The sequence below is a fragment of the Anolis sagrei genome, chromosome 2, assembly GCF_037176765.1.
Source record: "Anolis sagrei isolate rAnoSag1 chromosome 2, rAnoSag1.mat, whole genome shotgun sequence".
In the NCBI taxonomy this organism is placed as follows: Eukaryota; Metazoa; Chordata; class Lepidosauria; order Squamata; family Dactyloidae; genus Anolis; species Anolis sagrei.
Window position 1 is genome coordinate 105,681,894 of NC_090022.1, and position 17,502 is coordinate 105,699,395.

The 17,502-nt window shown below is 38.5% G+C and overlaps 1 protein-coding gene across 1 annotated transcript in view; it reads right to left on the minus strand.

Annotated features, from left to right (window-relative positions):
- WWC1 (WW and C2 domain containing 1) overlaps positions 1 to 17,502 on the minus strand; it is a 106,548-nt gene that overhangs the window by 11,844 nt on the left and 77,202 nt on the right. The window contains exons 10-18 of the mRNA XM_060765007.2: positions 16,362 to 16,451; positions 13,108 to 13,643; positions 9,847 to 9,955; positions 8,812 to 8,892; positions 7,309 to 7,395; positions 3,712 to 3,904; positions 3,004 to 3,156; positions 2,697 to 2,797; positions 1,032 to 1,173 (exon numbers count right to left, since the gene is read on the minus strand). Of these exons, the coding sequence (XP_060620990.2) occupies positions 1,032 to 1,173; positions 2,697 to 2,797; positions 3,004 to 3,156; positions 3,712 to 3,904; positions 7,309 to 7,395; positions 8,812 to 8,892; positions 9,847 to 9,955; positions 13,108 to 13,643; positions 16,362 to 16,451 (1,492 nt within the window). The remainder of the gene's footprint in view (positions 1 to 1,031; positions 1,174 to 2,696; positions 2,798 to 3,003; positions 3,157 to 3,711; positions 3,905 to 7,308; positions 7,396 to 8,811; positions 8,893 to 9,846; positions 9,956 to 13,107; positions 13,644 to 16,361; positions 16,452 to 17,502) is intronic.

Here is a 17,502-nt window from a genome sequence, read left to right on the forward strand (position 1 = left end):
GGGCTACTGATGCTTAAGGAAACACAACAGCATCAAGCTTCCAAATACAAAGCTCACTCTATGGATACCATGCTGGGAGAAAGCAAAGTATAAATGAAATAAATTAATCAAATGAAATAAACAATATCATAGAAGGGTAAGCAGAAGGACAAGGGCTGGATTATGAAAACATACATCAAGCTGAAAAAAATCACAGTTTTTTACATGGTATTTAATTTGTTTAAAATGCAGAGCTCAGCACAGTGTGGAAGTTAGATGAAATTACTACTGACTTGAACACCTTTAAGGTGAGGGGATATTCTTGCAAAGATAAATAATACAATGAAATAAAAGAGGAACTCTCTTGGTAATTCTGTTAGTATGGAAATATAAGCCTGTTCACCAGCTTTTTGAATTTGCTTGAGAAAACAGATAACTGTGCAGAGAAGCATGAACATAGCCTGGTTTTGCCTATGCAAATACTGGTTTGTGCCAAGAAAGACTTATGGACACACTACATTCTTTGACAATAATGTATCTGACAAGTCCAAGGACCAGACTTTGTTGGAATTATTTGCTATCTATCAGTAACAAGATTTGAGGCAGCTCTCTTTTAGCAGTGTATTTGTGACTTTCATCTGGTTCAGAGCCTGACAGCTCACATGATGGGAAGAGTATCCTGGATGCAATTTACAGGTGGTGCAAAGGGAACTTAACTATCTCAGCAAACAAGCTGCAGGCTGCAGTTGAAAACAAGACCCAACACCACTGAAGTCTCTCTCTTTCTTATGCCCTACATGCCAAAGGGAGGGGAAGGGGATCATACCAAATAAAATTCTAGTATTTCCTTGGTGAGTCTATGGCTAAACGCAAAGTTTAAAGCCCAGTAAAAAATATAACTGTAGAGGTTGACAGAAAACAAAAAGGTAAGCTCAATCTCATCATGTTAGAGGGGAAGCAAGGGCACTGCAGCAACGGCACAATGCTTTAGTCAGCTTGTCCTTGTAATCACCTGCTTACAAGAAACTGTACTTTTCTAGTGCTTTCTTTACCTTGATGGCTGCTGGCTCAGCATATGACAAGGGTGATGTTGTCTCTTCTCCTTCCCATATTGTTCTCGTCCCATAAAATGCTTCCTCCTCTTCTGCTTCATTTTCACTGTTGTCATCTTGCTCAGCATCTTCTTCATCTTGCCTGTTATGTAAGAAAACTGGTATGTAAATATGCAGCACACACTCAAAATACCAGATTTAGAAGTATTTGACAGTGCTATTTGTATTCCAAGACACCACAGGTCCCACACTTGAATGCAAATGTGTATGCTCAGATTTTCTATAGTTGTCATAAGACTGGAAGGCACGCAACAAGAGATATGCCATACTGCAATATGGTACACTACAATAAGACAGACACAGGTGACAGCACACATGAGTTAATAGCTATATCATGATCTATTTCATACATTAATCATTAATTCCATACATTAATCATGTGGAGGTTCATAAAAATGCTCTGAACCATAAACAAAATTAAACCTTCCATATTTTGTCACTTATCAGCTCAACTGCATGAAAAGCTTCATATCAATATCAATGAGGATGTCACAAATGTTTCACACCTAATTAAAGCCATTTAATTTAAAATGTCACATAAAACACAAGGGTGCATCTGCCATCCAAAATGCAACACTGGTCTCCCAAAAAGGCCTGAACAGTGATCAATAGAGCATTCAGAATGAGCTAATTGTCTGTCTGTTTTACTGAAGTGCAAGACCCACCCTATCTAAATGCTGCCAGAAAGGACAATAAGAGACTAGCTTGCCAATTTTTTCATTTGACCTTAAGCACAAAAGGACTGTCAGAAAAAACCTGAACATGAAAAAACCAGTTCCAGCATTTTCCAAATATCAATTGTTTGGAATAAGCTTTGATGTGACATGCAAGTACAATGCAATTGGATTCATATATTCAATTTATGTCAAAAATGATCAAAAGTTAGGAGTGCACCCTGTCATATAGTTCAGGGTATTTCTGAATTTTAATCTAATTTATACAGGTCAATGAAAGGAGCCCCCGGTGGCGCAGAAACCCCTGTGCTGGCAGGACTGAAGACCGACAGGTCATAGGTTCGAATCCGGGAAGAGGCAGATGAGCTCCCTCTACCAGCTCCTGCTCCTTATGCGGGGACATGAGAGAAGCCTCCCACAAGGATGATAAAACATCAAATCATCCGAGCGCCCCCTGGGCAACGTCTTTGCAGACGGCCAATTCTCTCACACCAGAAGCGACTTGCAGTCTCTCAGGTCGCTCCTGACACGACAAAAAAAATATATGAAAGAGATGGGTCTTAGGATGTGAGGAAATATGTTTTATTACTAAAATATATGAGTATTATTTGACTCTGTTTTCAATCTTAACTACTAACCTATCTACATATAGCTCTTTTCCCCAGGAACTTGCTTGTAACATTCATTTCTACATAATGATAAATAGTTTGAAATAGAAACACTTCCAGTGAGAGGTTTGTTCCCAACTGGAGTTTGTTATTGCAGGGTGAAACTTCAACAACAACAACAACAACAACAACAACAACAACAACCACTCTTTGACCACATGGCACTACCTTTAATTTAAACCTGTTCTCATTAACACAATCATAAAAGGCTACAGAAGGCATAGCCCCAAAGTGCTGCAGTACAACAGCTCCATGCCACTCACCAGCTCTCTCCACTAAGTAAAGTGCTTCTGCTTTCTTCTAATTTTTTCTCTACGGCTTCTAGTTCAACAGCCGTCTGTTCCAGCAGTGCAGATACAGAGTCCTGTAGAGAATGAGTTAATGATACTATTACTTCTTAGTGTCCATTAAGTTTCACCAAACTGAGAAAAGTGTGTATTACCAGCTTGCTGCATAGTTCAAGCCAAACTCCTATCATCATGCTTCCTTTGAGTTATTCAATTTTAGCCATGCAAGTCTTTCATATCATACCGAGGCTTGTGGGAAACATCTTTAATCACCAGCCCTTACCGTTTTTTCACTACAGGGTAGTTTGGAGCAGAGATCCTCTTGCTTATTTTCACTGCTTTGCCTCTGCAGGTATTTATAGCTGAGAAGGTTGTACCAGCGTGTTGACCTCTCACCAGATCTGCAAATCTCAGCAAGACTAATTTGTGCACCTCCCTGAAGAAATTAGAAACCACAATGGGCAACTTCAGAGCATTTGAATGACAACAAAAACAAATGCTGGGAGAAATACAGAACCTTCAGCAACATGTGCATTTTCCTTCCCTTAAAATGTGTGCTTTACCCAAACAATTATTTCTATCTTTAGTGAAAACACATTATCAAGTGGAGGTTTTTTTTAAAACTAAAAACTATATAGAAACTCTAGTTTCTATCAGTTAAAATGTCAAATCTAAACACTAAGGCTTTAGACTTGGACCTTGTATTAGCCATGTCTACTTGTACTAGCCCAGGTCCTGTCTTACAGCAATGGGAGGTTTCCACTCACTGAAGGCTCGTCAGCCAGATATTCAGCGATTCCCATCTCCACTCATCCTGTGCCACAACTCCCCCCCGCCCAATTCAGCATGACATCCTGACCTTTTGTAAAGCATTTTCAAGGCAATGGAGGGGTTGCTATGGAAAGGAAGAGGGTTTGAAATCTACTAAACCAGTTCCACACATCCAGATCTGGACCCAGCCTTTAAAACATGAGTAAAATTGAATACTAACCAAGGATTCCTCAAGATGGCATTTATCAACAGCACAGACATCAACTCTTAGTGTCTTCTGTCGTAAAACAGAGTGAGGGATTGCAACACAAAACAATTCATTGAATATGAGATTGTCTGATGTTTCCATGGGTCTTGTGCGGAACAAACAGCTTGTGCTTTCAGAGGAAGGAAGAACAGCCACTCGAATGGTCCTGTTGAAAAAGTATTAGAGTAATGCTGGGTAAGGCATTGCTCTCGTGCATTGTGGAAGTATGAATAATGAATTGCATACTCTCCATTCATTTACGATGATTTTGAAACTTTGTGTTTTTTTAAAACAAAGTTCTGTTGGAATTATTTTTAATGATTTACCAAACACGTCAAGTTCAAACCTACTGTATGGTTTCAGTAATAGAACTGTGTTCATAATTAAGTTAATTCCAAGGACCGGGATTATATAAGAACAAGATGCAGTGTGGAAAAAGGTATATGAACACATCCAATTTTTCCCTTGGATTCCTTTCCACATCATTTGCACAGAGATAGGGATCTTCCGGATTGGTACAAAGAAGTGAGAGTTCTTGCAAGAGAGCTCATCATCCACTCAGTTTACTGAGGTATTCACTTTTTATCTGACCCTTTAAAAGGCAATGGCAGTGGAAATGAAGGAAGTTTTATAACATTGTTGGCTACCTGACTAATTATAATTTCATGACACAGAAGGAAATTTAGTCAATCAACATTCAGATCTAATCAGTGTTTTTGTTCTGTTGGCTCAACATGTGAGGCCCAGTATTAACATGCCTTCTTTATAAAGGAACAATGCTTTCAAAATCCTTTATGTTAATTATAAGGAAATAGTTGTGCTTACGCTGCCCTTCCAAGCAATGAGGAAGAAGGAATCTGACATGATAGAGATCACAAGTCTTGAATCATAGTATTCCTTGGGGTTTTTTATTGTAATATATCCTAGGGTTTTTTTTTAAAAAAAATTTGACTAGGAATGGAATGTATTGTCAAAGGTTTCATGGCCAGAATCACTGGGTTGTCGTGTGTTTTTCAGACTGTATGGCCATGTTCCAGAAGCATTCTCTCCTGATGTTTCATCTGCATCTATGGCAGACCTCACAACCTCTGAAAATGCCTGCCACAGATGCAGGCAAAACATCAGGAGATAATGCTTCAGGAACATGGCCATACAGCCACACACCAACCTAGGAATGGAATGTTATTGCTGGTGCTGGGAATTGTCACTGAGTAGTCCAAGGTATCAGATATGCATCGGAAATGCCATCTGGTTATTTTTAAAAGAGTAAAACGAAACAAGAATTACAGCAACCAATACAGCAGACATCAGGAACATTTACTTTCATGGAGGAGCCCACAGAAGTGATAAGAGTCTCAGTAACATTTATGAACACTAGCTTATCTGAATTCCCTTCATTAAGATATTAAAGAGAGGGTGAGTTTCCAGTTACCCAGAATCACTGATTAATATGACCATAATACGGATTTATATCCAACTAACCAATTGATTTATCTGCTCTTTCCAATGCATACTGATTACTGAGGCTTCCCATACTTAATTTGTTCAATAATATGTTTCATTCTAGAGATACGTGTTGCCATTTTTGTAAGATCTACCAGGCATAACAAAACATACCTAGACATCTACCCTCCTTCCAAATATTTATTAATTATTTTAGACCATTTTTTCAGTTGATTAGCATGGCAGGCTTTATTAGTCATGAAAATGCAGTCAACACAAGCAGGCGCGTACAATAATGCATACAAGGGTCTTTAATTTGTGTTTTATCTTTTCATTATGGAACTGGAAAAGAGTATTATAACTGCTAATATATTGCTCAACGTTGTCCCTTATGTAGCCAGACATGTGTCTTGTTACTTACTTGTGTCCATAATTTTGAACACTTAAAACATGTAACTGCGCCTTCTAGTGCTGCATATGGAAGTAAATTGTGGTATTTGTTGTAGCTGAGGGATACTGTAAAGGCACCACATACTTTAAGGGACCAGATCCTGTCTGATCTTGGTCAGCACTGATTAATACTTGGAAAACCACCAACAAATAGTGGGTGCTAAAAGCTATATTCCAGAGGAAAGAACTAGATAAATTATCTCTGAATACTCTTTGCCTAAGAATGACCAAATCTAGAGGGACATCATAAAACATTAGGTCGCTCAAAGACACACAGGTAGAGTAAATGTGTGAAACTTGTGCAAATGATGTACCTCTTGAATCTCTTGCAAATACTGCAGAGTGTTGATGCCTTTAATGGATAAACTATTGCAATGCTTACACAAATTTTGACGATTTGTTACCTACAGAAACCATTGCTATTACTACTCCATTTTTCCAAAGGAAGATCTTTATCCCCACCAAAGTACTGCCACGTCCAACAACAATGGCCTCTGCAAATGGCAAATATGGGGGCAATTTAAAATTCTAGATGTTGTAGAATGTTCCTTATCTGTATTTGTGCCTGGGCAGGGTTGTTTTTCTTTAAAGTAAAGTGAAGAGTGTTCCAACAAAGTACTGGGAGATATGAGCCTTCCCCTGTTTTGCATATTTTAACACTTTACTTTGCTAAGTCAGATGGTCTGCATCATCTGTTGTATACATAAACAGAATACACATTGCATCTGGAATTCAATGAAACTAAGAGATCAGTAAATACGAGATGCTGGGATCCTGCAACATATCTAATGATGAGATAGGATACCTGATGCACTTTCCTCAGGCTAGTGCAGGGAGGTGGAGGCAGTAATTGTTGCAGCAAAAAGGTTGCTGGCTCCAGGCTGCCTATTTCTTTTGCAGAGGCGAGGGGTTTCCTTGGAGTGCAGGTGCAAGAGTAACTCTACTTCAATTATTGTTCCTCCCACTCCCTACTACTATCAAAAACCCGGGGAAAATGGCTTGATCTCCCTCTGTGAGCTTCAGCTCCCCATGAGAGAAGCCTCCCACAAGGATGGTAAAACATCAAAACATTTGAAAAGTAAGCAGCTGAGTGCCACGAGATTTCTATCTCGCTGCTGCTAACTTTTCCACATCAAGATCTTCCTGCAATATTGTCTTGCCAGCATTGTCTCTATTACAGCATAAGTATACTAATAGAGAAGATCGGGTCTTAACTCAATGGCCCACCAGCGATTCTCCTGTCATTTCACTCCTGATATAATTCATAGAATTTCAGCAATTGTTATGATTTCTTTGCCTCTCAAGAGACTATACTGGTCCAAAAGTGATGATGGGTTTATGCTCCTAGCACCTGAAACAATACATTATTGCAAAGTCTGCTGAAAAGTGTGCTTTGATGTCACCGAGGGAATGTGGTGGTGGAAATGTTTCATGTTATGTCACTAAAGACAAAAGAGCAAATTCTTGCACTGCAAATGATGACAGTAGGATCTAACTAAACATGTACATGGAGATTTTTTTGGCTGAGATGAATTCAGACTGACACATTAATTTCATCAAAAGTAATAGAATAATAGCTGTGTCCGATTTCAAGTCTGTATCTGTATAAAATAATTGATCAGCAGAGCCAGAAGGCTGTTTCACAGGGCTTTTTGATGTGCCATTTCACTTACTTACACTTTCTGGTCTTGCTGTGGCAGCAGAGTAGGCACATTATTCACCTGTGCAATAAATATTGCAAATTGTTTGTTTTTGTCATCATACCTGAATTGGAAAATAAGGAGAAAGGCCAGTTGTTTATTGATTATAATAAAATGAGACTAAAACACATAAATGTTTCTCAGTATTTTAAAACTTTGTTGAAGTTTCAGGCTTAAGATCTAACATTTTTCTAAGGGTTAAGTTCATTTAGAAGTAGGACAAACAGAACACAGCATGGATTACTTCTGAGTGCACATCCACAAACAGTACTGCAAAACTACAAATAATGTAATTAAGTCTGTGGGGTGTAAGAATATGTTTAAAAATTTAGGCAAGATAAAATTACTGTATCCTGCCCCAGTCGACTAGAATTATTCTATATATTTATGTAAAAGATTAGAAATGTTAGTTAAAAAATCATCCCAAAATCTCTTGGATGGATTTATCCACAAGGTCTGTTAATGTTCTGTACCTTAACTCATTAAACAAAAAAAATGCCATCCCCTTCTCTGTGTCATCCCTGGGGACGCAATGGGTTAAACCTTTGTGCCGGCAGGATTGCTGACTGACAGGTCAGCAATTCAAATCTGGAGAAAGCGGGTTGATCTCCCTCTGGGAACTCCAGCTCCCCATGAGAGAAGCCTCCCACAAGGATGGTAAAACATCAAAACATCTGGGTGTCCCTGCGCAACGTCTTTGCAGTTGGCCAATTCTCTCACAACGGAAGCGACTTGCAATTTTCGAAATCGCTCCTGACATGAAAAAAATCAGCTAGAGTGGTGAAAGGTGAGAACTTAGTCGATCCCAGGTGAAACTAAAATAAGTACCAACCCTTTCTACTCCCTCCACTGTGGCACCACCTTTGAGATTTTTGAATGCCTGGGCAAGAAAATGGCTGTGATGGCCAGGGGTAGTTGGTTAGCACCATATGCAGTGCTAGTGTATTCCCCTGTCTGTAGAATGACCCATGGGCCATATTAAAATTCTATCATTTTGGCCTCCAAATCTTCTTTTGATCTATATACAAGTATATATGGTTCTTAATTCAGGAATTCACCAGCCTTCCAGATCGGACTGTTGAAATGTGACTTAACTTCCTGTCCCTTCAAATGAACAAAATGTTAACATACTTCATCACACCATGATCTTAACAAGGTTATTCAGAATAGGCAACTAATTTATGTAAGTTTTTTTTAAAAAAATGCCAACCATTTGCATAAGGGATATTTAAAGGAGAAGAGACCTGTACATGTAGGCTTTGTCAACAAGCCAGCAGTTTTTTTTTTCATCAGCACTACAGATATTCAACCTGAAAATATTCTTTCTACCTGAAGTGACATCTGAAAGTGATGACATAAATGTCGACAGTGAAACATACTTGCAAGGCATGTAACACTCCACTGTGGAGAAATGCCAAGAATTAATGAGGATACAAATTGAAAAAATGAGAGAGAGAAAAAGAGAAGCCACCTAGCTTACTTCATTGAAATCTGAACTTTAGCAGTCCTAGCTTCGTCTGCATCGCTGTTGTCAAATAAAATGGTTTCTGACACACAAGGCCTGAAAAGACATCAAACATGTTTAAGTAGGCATAGCATTATTAAGTTCATATGGAAAAGATTTTCCCCAGCATATAAACAGTTTAAGACAACACTTGAGAGGAGATTTAGCACAGGGAAGCCTTTTTAAAGTTGAACACAGAGCAGCAACTGCTGTTGGCACAAAGTGAATGTCAGACACCCTGCAGCATGGAGAGCTTGCTAAACAGGAACTTTGCCTTTCCTTTTTCTAAATAGCTGGCCCATGAAAAAGTACTCTTTGGCCAGAAGCTTTCTTGTTTCATCTCTTTTTCAAAACACAATGGACAAGGACATTGCAAAAGGGCATTCCCCACCCTGACCAGGAAGTGAAATAGGGGACTTTCCTTATGACATCAGGAGGGAGATGCAATTGACTCAATGGACAACATACAGGATATACGGGCCCTGGCAGCTGCGTGGGCATGTCACTTTCTGGTGCTGAGGAGAAAAGAACCTTCAGAAGTAACAAGAGAACAAAACCTTAAATTGCAAAAACAAAAAAACGCTCAAACTAAATATTTCACCAAGTCAGGCAAAACTCCTGATTATTATCAAATTTACAATGATTTACAGATGTTTAAATTTATTCATTATGGTGACCACTCCACTTCTATATGGATACTTTCTCTATCAATTATCTAGGCATTTGGATTACCTACATGTCTCCATTATGTATTTCGATCATAATACTCTGATAATAATGCTGGTTTTAGCATCACTTGATTAATTTTTCATAATTAACACTCATGCTCTCTTGTTACCTCAGAAGATCCCTTTCCTTTATGTTTTTTAGCTTCTCTGTGTTGTGTTTTAGATGCTGATGCTCATGCCTAAGGAACACACAAATAAGCAGCCAACAAGGCTTGGTTTTGTTGATTTCATTGGGGCTTATATATATGAATTTTAATGTGAAATAACTTGAGTAGAGAAATACCTTTGCACGGATGGTTCATACACTCCACTGTCTCCTGCCACTGACTCATCTGACACTGCAGCTGATACGCACGCTACTTTCAGTGCACCTCCTTCAACCATACTTATATCTAAATCAAATTAGAAGGGAGGAAAATGAAAATGACATTAATAACGTCAACATGAGTTGGCTACATCAAGGAGTATGTGCCATATTAAAGACCAAGAACAGGAAACAATGGTTCAGTTCAAGGTAGGTCAAGTATTGTATATTAAGATAATGTAACCCACCACATTTTTAAAAAAAATGTCAAAAATAGATGCCATTTGTGTGGAGGTTCTACAAAACAGACCAAAACATTGGCAAGTATGAAAAAATAGACTTGCACAACTTATACTCTGGCCATACCCTTTACCAAGCTAACTGCAGCCCACCAACTAGAAATATAGGCAATCCCCAAGTTACGAACAAGATAGGTTCTGTATATTTGTTCTTATGTGTATGTAAATCAGAACAGGTATGTTTTCTAAGTGTAACTCCAGCCAGATAGATGGATAGATAGATAAGCTTTGGATAGGATAGGGACATGGTGTTTCTTTTGCTGCCTGTGCCCCTGTTCAGAAAATTTCACCACACTTTATCTCCCTGTGATAATTGGATGTTGAAAAATTTGGCTTGTTGCAGAAACAAGGTTTGAGAGAAAGATTCAGTGGAGTCATCTTTTCACCATGATAACTCCTCCAGAAATCAGTTTCCCTCTCTAGGGATAGATTTGTCTCACTTCCTGTTGTCTCACCTCCATTTGTAATTATGAATCATTTGTAAGTCAAATGTTTGTAACTTTTGACATAGTTGAGTCTGGAACCCCAGGTTTCGGTGGTGGCCAGAGGAGCTTTTGCACAATTAAAACTTGTGTGCCAGTTGCGCCCAAACCTTGGGAAGTCAGACTTAACCACAGTGACCCATGTTCTTGTTATATCTCGAATAAACCACTGCAACACACTCTACATGGACTTCCCTTTGAAGATGGCCCAGAAGCTTCAAGTAGTCCAACGGGTGGCAGTCAGATTTCTTACTTCAATGGCATATAGGGAGAATATAGCCCCTCTGTTGCATCAGCTCAATTGACTGCTGGTTTACTACCAGGCCCTATAAAGCCTTACACCAGTGTTTTTTCAACCTGTGGGGCCCCAGGTGTATTGGTCTACAACTCCAAGCCAGTTTACCAGCTGTTAGGAGTTCTGGGAGTTGGAGGCCAAAATATAGGGGGACCCACAGATTGAGAAGCACTGTCTTAAACAGTTCTGGTCCAACTTACCTGTATGGATGCATTTCCCCTTATGAGCCAGTGCGAGCTTTAAGATCTGCTGAGAAGGTCCAGCTCTCAGTCCCACCCTTTTTGCCAGTGTGACTGATGGGAATGAGAGACAGGGCCTTCTCAGTGGTGGCCCCTCAGCTGTGGAACTCTGTCTCCAGTGACATCAGGCAGGCCTCATCCCTCCTGGTCTTTAGGAAAAAGCTAAAGACCTGGCTTTGTACACAGGCATTTGGAGAATAGAGTGTTATGGAATTCAACCTCAACTGCCTGAATAATAACTATGGATTTTGGATAATGGCTATGGATAAGCATGAAATCAAGACTCAGCAATTTATGTTTATATGTTTTTAATTTGTTTTATTGTTCTGTGAGTTTTAATTTCCCATATATTCTGAATGTTTTAACTGTTTTATAGTTTGATGAGGTGTGTTTTTATTGTATTGTCGAAGGCTTTCATGGCTGGAATCACTAGGTTCTTGTGGGTTTTTTCGGGCTATAGAGCCATGTTCTAGAGGCATTTCTCCTGACGTTTTGCCTGCATCTATGGCAAGCATCCTCAGAGGTTGTGAGGTCCTCACAACCTCTGAGGATGCTTGCCATAGATGCAGGCGAAACGTCAAGAGAAATGCCTCTAGAACATGGCTCTATAGCCCGAAAAAACCCACAAGAACCTTGTGTTTTTATTGTTTGTTTATGTGGCATTGAATTTTTGCTAGAGTTTGTAAGCCGCCCTGAGTCCGCTTTATGATACCAACATCATAAAATGTTTGTTTTCAACTTGAAAGCCTCATTTTTTATTTTATTTGTCTGTTTTCCAATTTAGTTGGAAGCATATATTTTCAGTTGCATTCCATTGCCCAGTTATTTAACTACACATAGAAAGACTTTTAAACTGGAGAGTAGCAAAGGATTTGTAAAAGAGATTTCCCTAAAGAAGGTTGGGGGAGGAAGAGAGATTTGGGGGACTAACTGTTTAGTTGTACTTACAGAAACATGTGAGAACACATGATCCCAGCAGGCCATAATGTAACTCAGTTGAGCAGTTTTTGCACTACTCTGAGCTGTGTGAGGAGAGCCAGGGGACTGGACACTTTTCTCATTACTGCCCTGAAATAAACTACCTGTGGTGATTATTTTGTCTGCTGACTGAATAACAACCCTAAATCACTTAATCTGCTTAGCGCCTTATAGTTTTCACTTCAACAGCCCCAGCCATTCTCAAAGAGCCCAGAAAAGTTAAGATTAATTACCATCAAGATCTAATGGGAATAATAACTACTTTATACTCCAAATACAAATGTATCCACTGCTTACATGGAGGGAAGAGCTCAGCTGATAATCAATATCTGTCCCAGACTAAAAGTCTATAACCCAGTTGTCTTATGTTAGTAAAACATTTAATTGAATCCCACTAATGTTCTTCCATGGGATAGGGGATAAGTTTTTGAGATAGGTAGAATTATGTGATCTTATCAAATTATATTTGAAAAGCTCCAAAATGGAACAAATACTAAAATTATTTATTCTTCATCAAACTACAAAGTAACTGGATTCATAAAAGTAATGCAACCGCTTTCAGACAACCTACACCAGAATTTCATTTTTCATTGCCCCAAAAAGAGCCTAGTGCTGTGTGAAAAGAATGCCTGTCTGAATCCACCACAAAGACCAAAGAGGAGAATGTGAAGAGTAAGAAAGCTAAGTGCTTTCATTGGAGCCAAAAGATGTGTGCAGTTCCATGTGTAACTATCTAGATTAGGCCTGCACAACTTGTGGCCCTCCAGGGGTTTTGGACTTCAGCTCCCAGAATTCCTGACCACTGGACTTCCATGTCCAAGTGAGGATTTGAACTTGGCTCAAACTACTATAGAATGCTGGCTCCCTCAAAACTCAAAGCTTTGCTTAAAAATACTGTATCAAAATACCTTAAGCATAACACTGTAAGGGAGAAATAATCACCCTACCTTGCTCCAGGTGTTTGTCTCCAGTTCTAGACTCTTCTGTTCTGTACTTCCTGCCACTTCCAGTGTTTAAACTAAGTTCAGAGAAACCACTGTTTATTTCCATATCATCAAAGTCCATGTGACTCATGAAGGCATCTCCTGTGAAGAATGGGTCCATCACTTGTGGAGAACAAGGTGGAGAGGGAGAAGAAAGGGATGATCTTGGGGATAAAGATGTCAGTGATTTTGGTGTGCCAGACAGGGATCTTAGGGCTTGTACACGGCTAGCAGCATCTGCCCTCTGAGTCTTTACAACCTCATTCTCATGGATAGTAGTGATGCAGCCAGAAGGCCGAAACCCAGCAGCTCTCTCCAAAAGCAAAAGGTCCATTTTGTTCTGGTAGTCAGAGTCCAGCTGTTCCAGTTGTTCACTAAACAGATCCGTAAAGCTGGCTGAGGTTGAAGAATCCTGGCTTGAGGCGGCCAGAGATCCCCTGCTTGATGCAAGAGAGCCAGGACTGCTGCCAGATGACAAGGAAAGCATGCTAGACGACAGGCTGGAGACAATAATAACAAATGAAGTAGAAACATTTGAACTAAGCATGAATTGTCCTGAGAAATCCTAAGTCACAAAATCCTAAATGAGCTGGGAGTTTTCTCATAACCAAATCATAAAGACTCATTATCTATTAGCGAAATAAATCACAAAGGACTGTTGTGATGATGGAAGAGAGGGCACAACTTTGAGTAATTTTCAAAATAGATGGCATTAAATAAATAATAAATAACTGAATGTTGAGTTAAAATAGATTTTGAAGGTTACTACTTCAAGAGATTAATTTCCTTTTACACATAACCTTATGTTGCCCTGCAAAAAACTGTTGTGTATGATCTATGGTAAGATTTTTGGGATATGATCTCACAGACTGTGTTTCTTACTATTTCAGGTTATTCTATTTATAGACTTCTCATGTTGCTGAAACCACCAGTAATGGAAAAGTGCTGCATAAATGTTTTGAAATATGTTATTTTTAATGAAGAATGTGAAATTATTAAAGCTTTTTTGCAATTTTATTCACAATTGCCAACAAAAAAAATTCTGAAAATTACTGATTCTAGGACAAAACTATTAGTAATAGTGTATTAATGACACAAACTTGAAAATCAGGATTATTTTCTGTTTACAGCAAATATGAAATAAACAATACTCAATCTGTTTCTCTATCAGTCAGCTAAGCATACCATGTAAGGAACTAAATTTCCCTGGAATCTGTACCGATGACAAAGTGATACATAAATGTTTAAAAGGAATTAAATAAAATGAATTTATTTTGGCAATTGAAACCACTAACTAGAAAGTCTTTGATCTTCATCTTGGGATGGTTTCAAAAAGAAGTCAGACAGCTACCTGCTGGGGATGCTCCAGCTGAAGACCGTGCCCTGAATAGGGCTTGCCACCTTATCACATTAAGAAATTTCCCAATCATAGGACACTCCAGCCTTATGGAGAGGAACTGAGCTCATCTCATGAGTTAAACTACTTCCGGCCATAATGCATAGCACTCCATGATTGAAAAGAGACAGGAGGGATCTCTGGCAATTGACCTCATCACATTGAGAAATTTCCCCCTCGTAGGACATTTCAGCCTCTTTTCAAGCATGGAGAGGCACAGAACTCATCACATGTTCCATGGTCGAAAACAGGCAGAAATATCCTGTATGGAGGGACCACTGAACATGGGCTGACAATTATGTTCAGAGCTCCCACCTCTTATCACGCTTTACTCTCATGGTTACAACTGAAAAACAGGTAGGATTGGGAACAATCAAAGTTTCCCATCGTGTTTCATTGCCCAATCATCAGCAGTCGCTTGTATCCTATGGGGTTTGATGCAGAACAATAGGGCCCCATGGAAAGGAATAGTTTTAACCTGTATCACTGGCTGTTGTATCCTATGGGGTTTGGGGCAAAAGAATAGGATCCCATGGAAAGAAGTGGTTTTAAACTGGTGTCAGTCTATTTCAATGTAAGGAGCTTTGGGCCGGACAAGGTATCTCTTCGTTTTTGGATATGTTGTTTCTCCTGATTTTTAAAAAAAAGTAATACTGGCCTTGTGATGAATGTAAGATAACTGTTTTGCCAGCTCTTAAGTTTTCATGTGTGAGTATTATGGAGAGGCAGAACTGGAAACATGACTGCTCACAATATAACAGGGGCAATTCTCTATGTGAAAAGGATGGTCATCCATGCTTTCCCCTCTCAATGTGATGAAGTCATTGGACTGATGGCCTGGAAGGGGTGGGGGCTTTCCAATGCTATGATTTTGTTCTTATGCAACTGTATTTACCCAAAGGATTGGTAGTGGCAGTAGTACCCAAATGCAACAAAAGAGGACAAGTATTCACAGTAAGCATTTTGTGATCTTGCATATCTGAGAGCACTACATTGGATTTTGATAGAAATGTGCACAAAGATTTTTATTTCATTTACTTAATAATTTATCTATTTATTTGATAATTTAAAGAGGAAGGAATTATAGTACCAATTCTCAAGAGACATGAAGGAAGTGATATAATGATCACCAGACTGATGATTGATACAGACATGACTTATCACGAGGCTTTTTATTGCAGGAAAACCTTAAACAAAAGCACCTGTTCATGCTGTCATTTTATAATGAATATTAATTTCACATTATTTATGAATCAGTCTTTTGATTGGGGAAAACGTGGAGCAAGCAGGATGTTTGCAGACATTGATTGCTATGTGTTTTTATTTTGTTTATAAAGTGAACATTGCAGTAAATGGTGCAAGAAGCAATCTCTTTTATGTTTAGAAAGTCTGATAACATGGGTTTACTTTGAAACCTGTTGTGAATGCTTGTGCTGGTGGTTCATGGCAATTTTGAAGAGAGGCTCCTTGCCTATATTGGCCATGGGCTGTCTGTTGATACATGTGTACCATAAAGCAAACTACAGGAATTAAAGTATATCCCCATAATTATAAGTAGGTTGTTGGCAAGACTTCAGTTAGTATGTATTTCAAATGAATGACAGATGTGTTTTCTTTCATACTAAGCTTTACACTGCACTGTAATCTTTTATGATGAATTGGTTTTATGATTTATTTTATGTACGATAATTGAATTTTACTGTATACCACCTTGAGCCTCCTTTTAGGAAAGATATAATATATAGACTAATCATCAGTACCATCATCATCTTGACTCTAAAGAAAAGAAATCTAGAGACCTTTTTTAAAAAAAAAAACTTACTTTTTCAGCTGGATGTGCAATTTTGCTACTAATCGTGTTGTTTCTTCTAGTTCTCGAACCAACTGATTTCTTTTACTATTTAACTTAAGTCTGGAAAAGATTTTTAAAAGGGAGTGTAAAATGTCATGCAAACAAGTTTTAAGCCTATCTGAAACAGCATCTCTGAAAATCAACAGGAATCCAGTGAGCGACCTCTTGTGCTGCACTTTGTTACAAGTCTTATTCACTAACTTTATAGGAGCAAACAAAACATTTTAATTGTAACTCTGGAGCAAGAATAGATAAGCTGATGAGAACAAAAACAAATTTTACTCAGAGAAATATTATTTAAAACGAAGCAGAATGCTATTACTTTTTGATATATTACAAATGTTATTGCTGAAAATAGTTAGATATAAATAATTAGGTACTTTTAATTATTTCCAAGTTTTGTAGAGAATCTGGGAGCATTCTTTTAGTTCTCAACACTCCAAGGAACAATTTTGGTTCATGTCATACAAGGAGCACGAGACCCCAGTAATGTAACTATAATGCCCTTGATTATGCTTCCAAGAAAAGGGAAAAATTGTGAAGGAGTCAAGTTGCATTCAGTCCAAAGAACAAAGGGGACTATCTGCACAAAGGTTTGTTTACCATAAGCCCTTCTACTGGGATATCCTGCAGCTTGTAACATGACCATCTCTTCATATGAACTGAAAACATTTTGATAAATCTGGAACAAATGAATGTGTGTGGTAGGGTGTATGAGAAAATGATAATCTGTAACTACTCATAGAATCATAGAGCTTGAAGAGACCTCATGGGCCATCCAGTCCAACTCCCTGACAAGAAGCTGGAAAATTGCATTCAAAGCACCCCTGACAGACTCAGTAACCTATCTAGAGGTTACAAGGAATGATTTTTTAAAAAAGGATTTTCTCCTTTCTAAGTAATACTATTTAGGGATGATGATGATGATAATAATAATAATAATAATAATAATAATAATAATAATCCTAAAGAAAAATAACAGATTAGTAACTTGCACAAGACCTGAAATTTACAATTCTGGAATGTTTCTGATGTATGACGACTTTAACTTCACATATATACCTCTAGTTCATATGTGTGGGTGAGCTGTTAATTATGTAGAGGAAGAAGT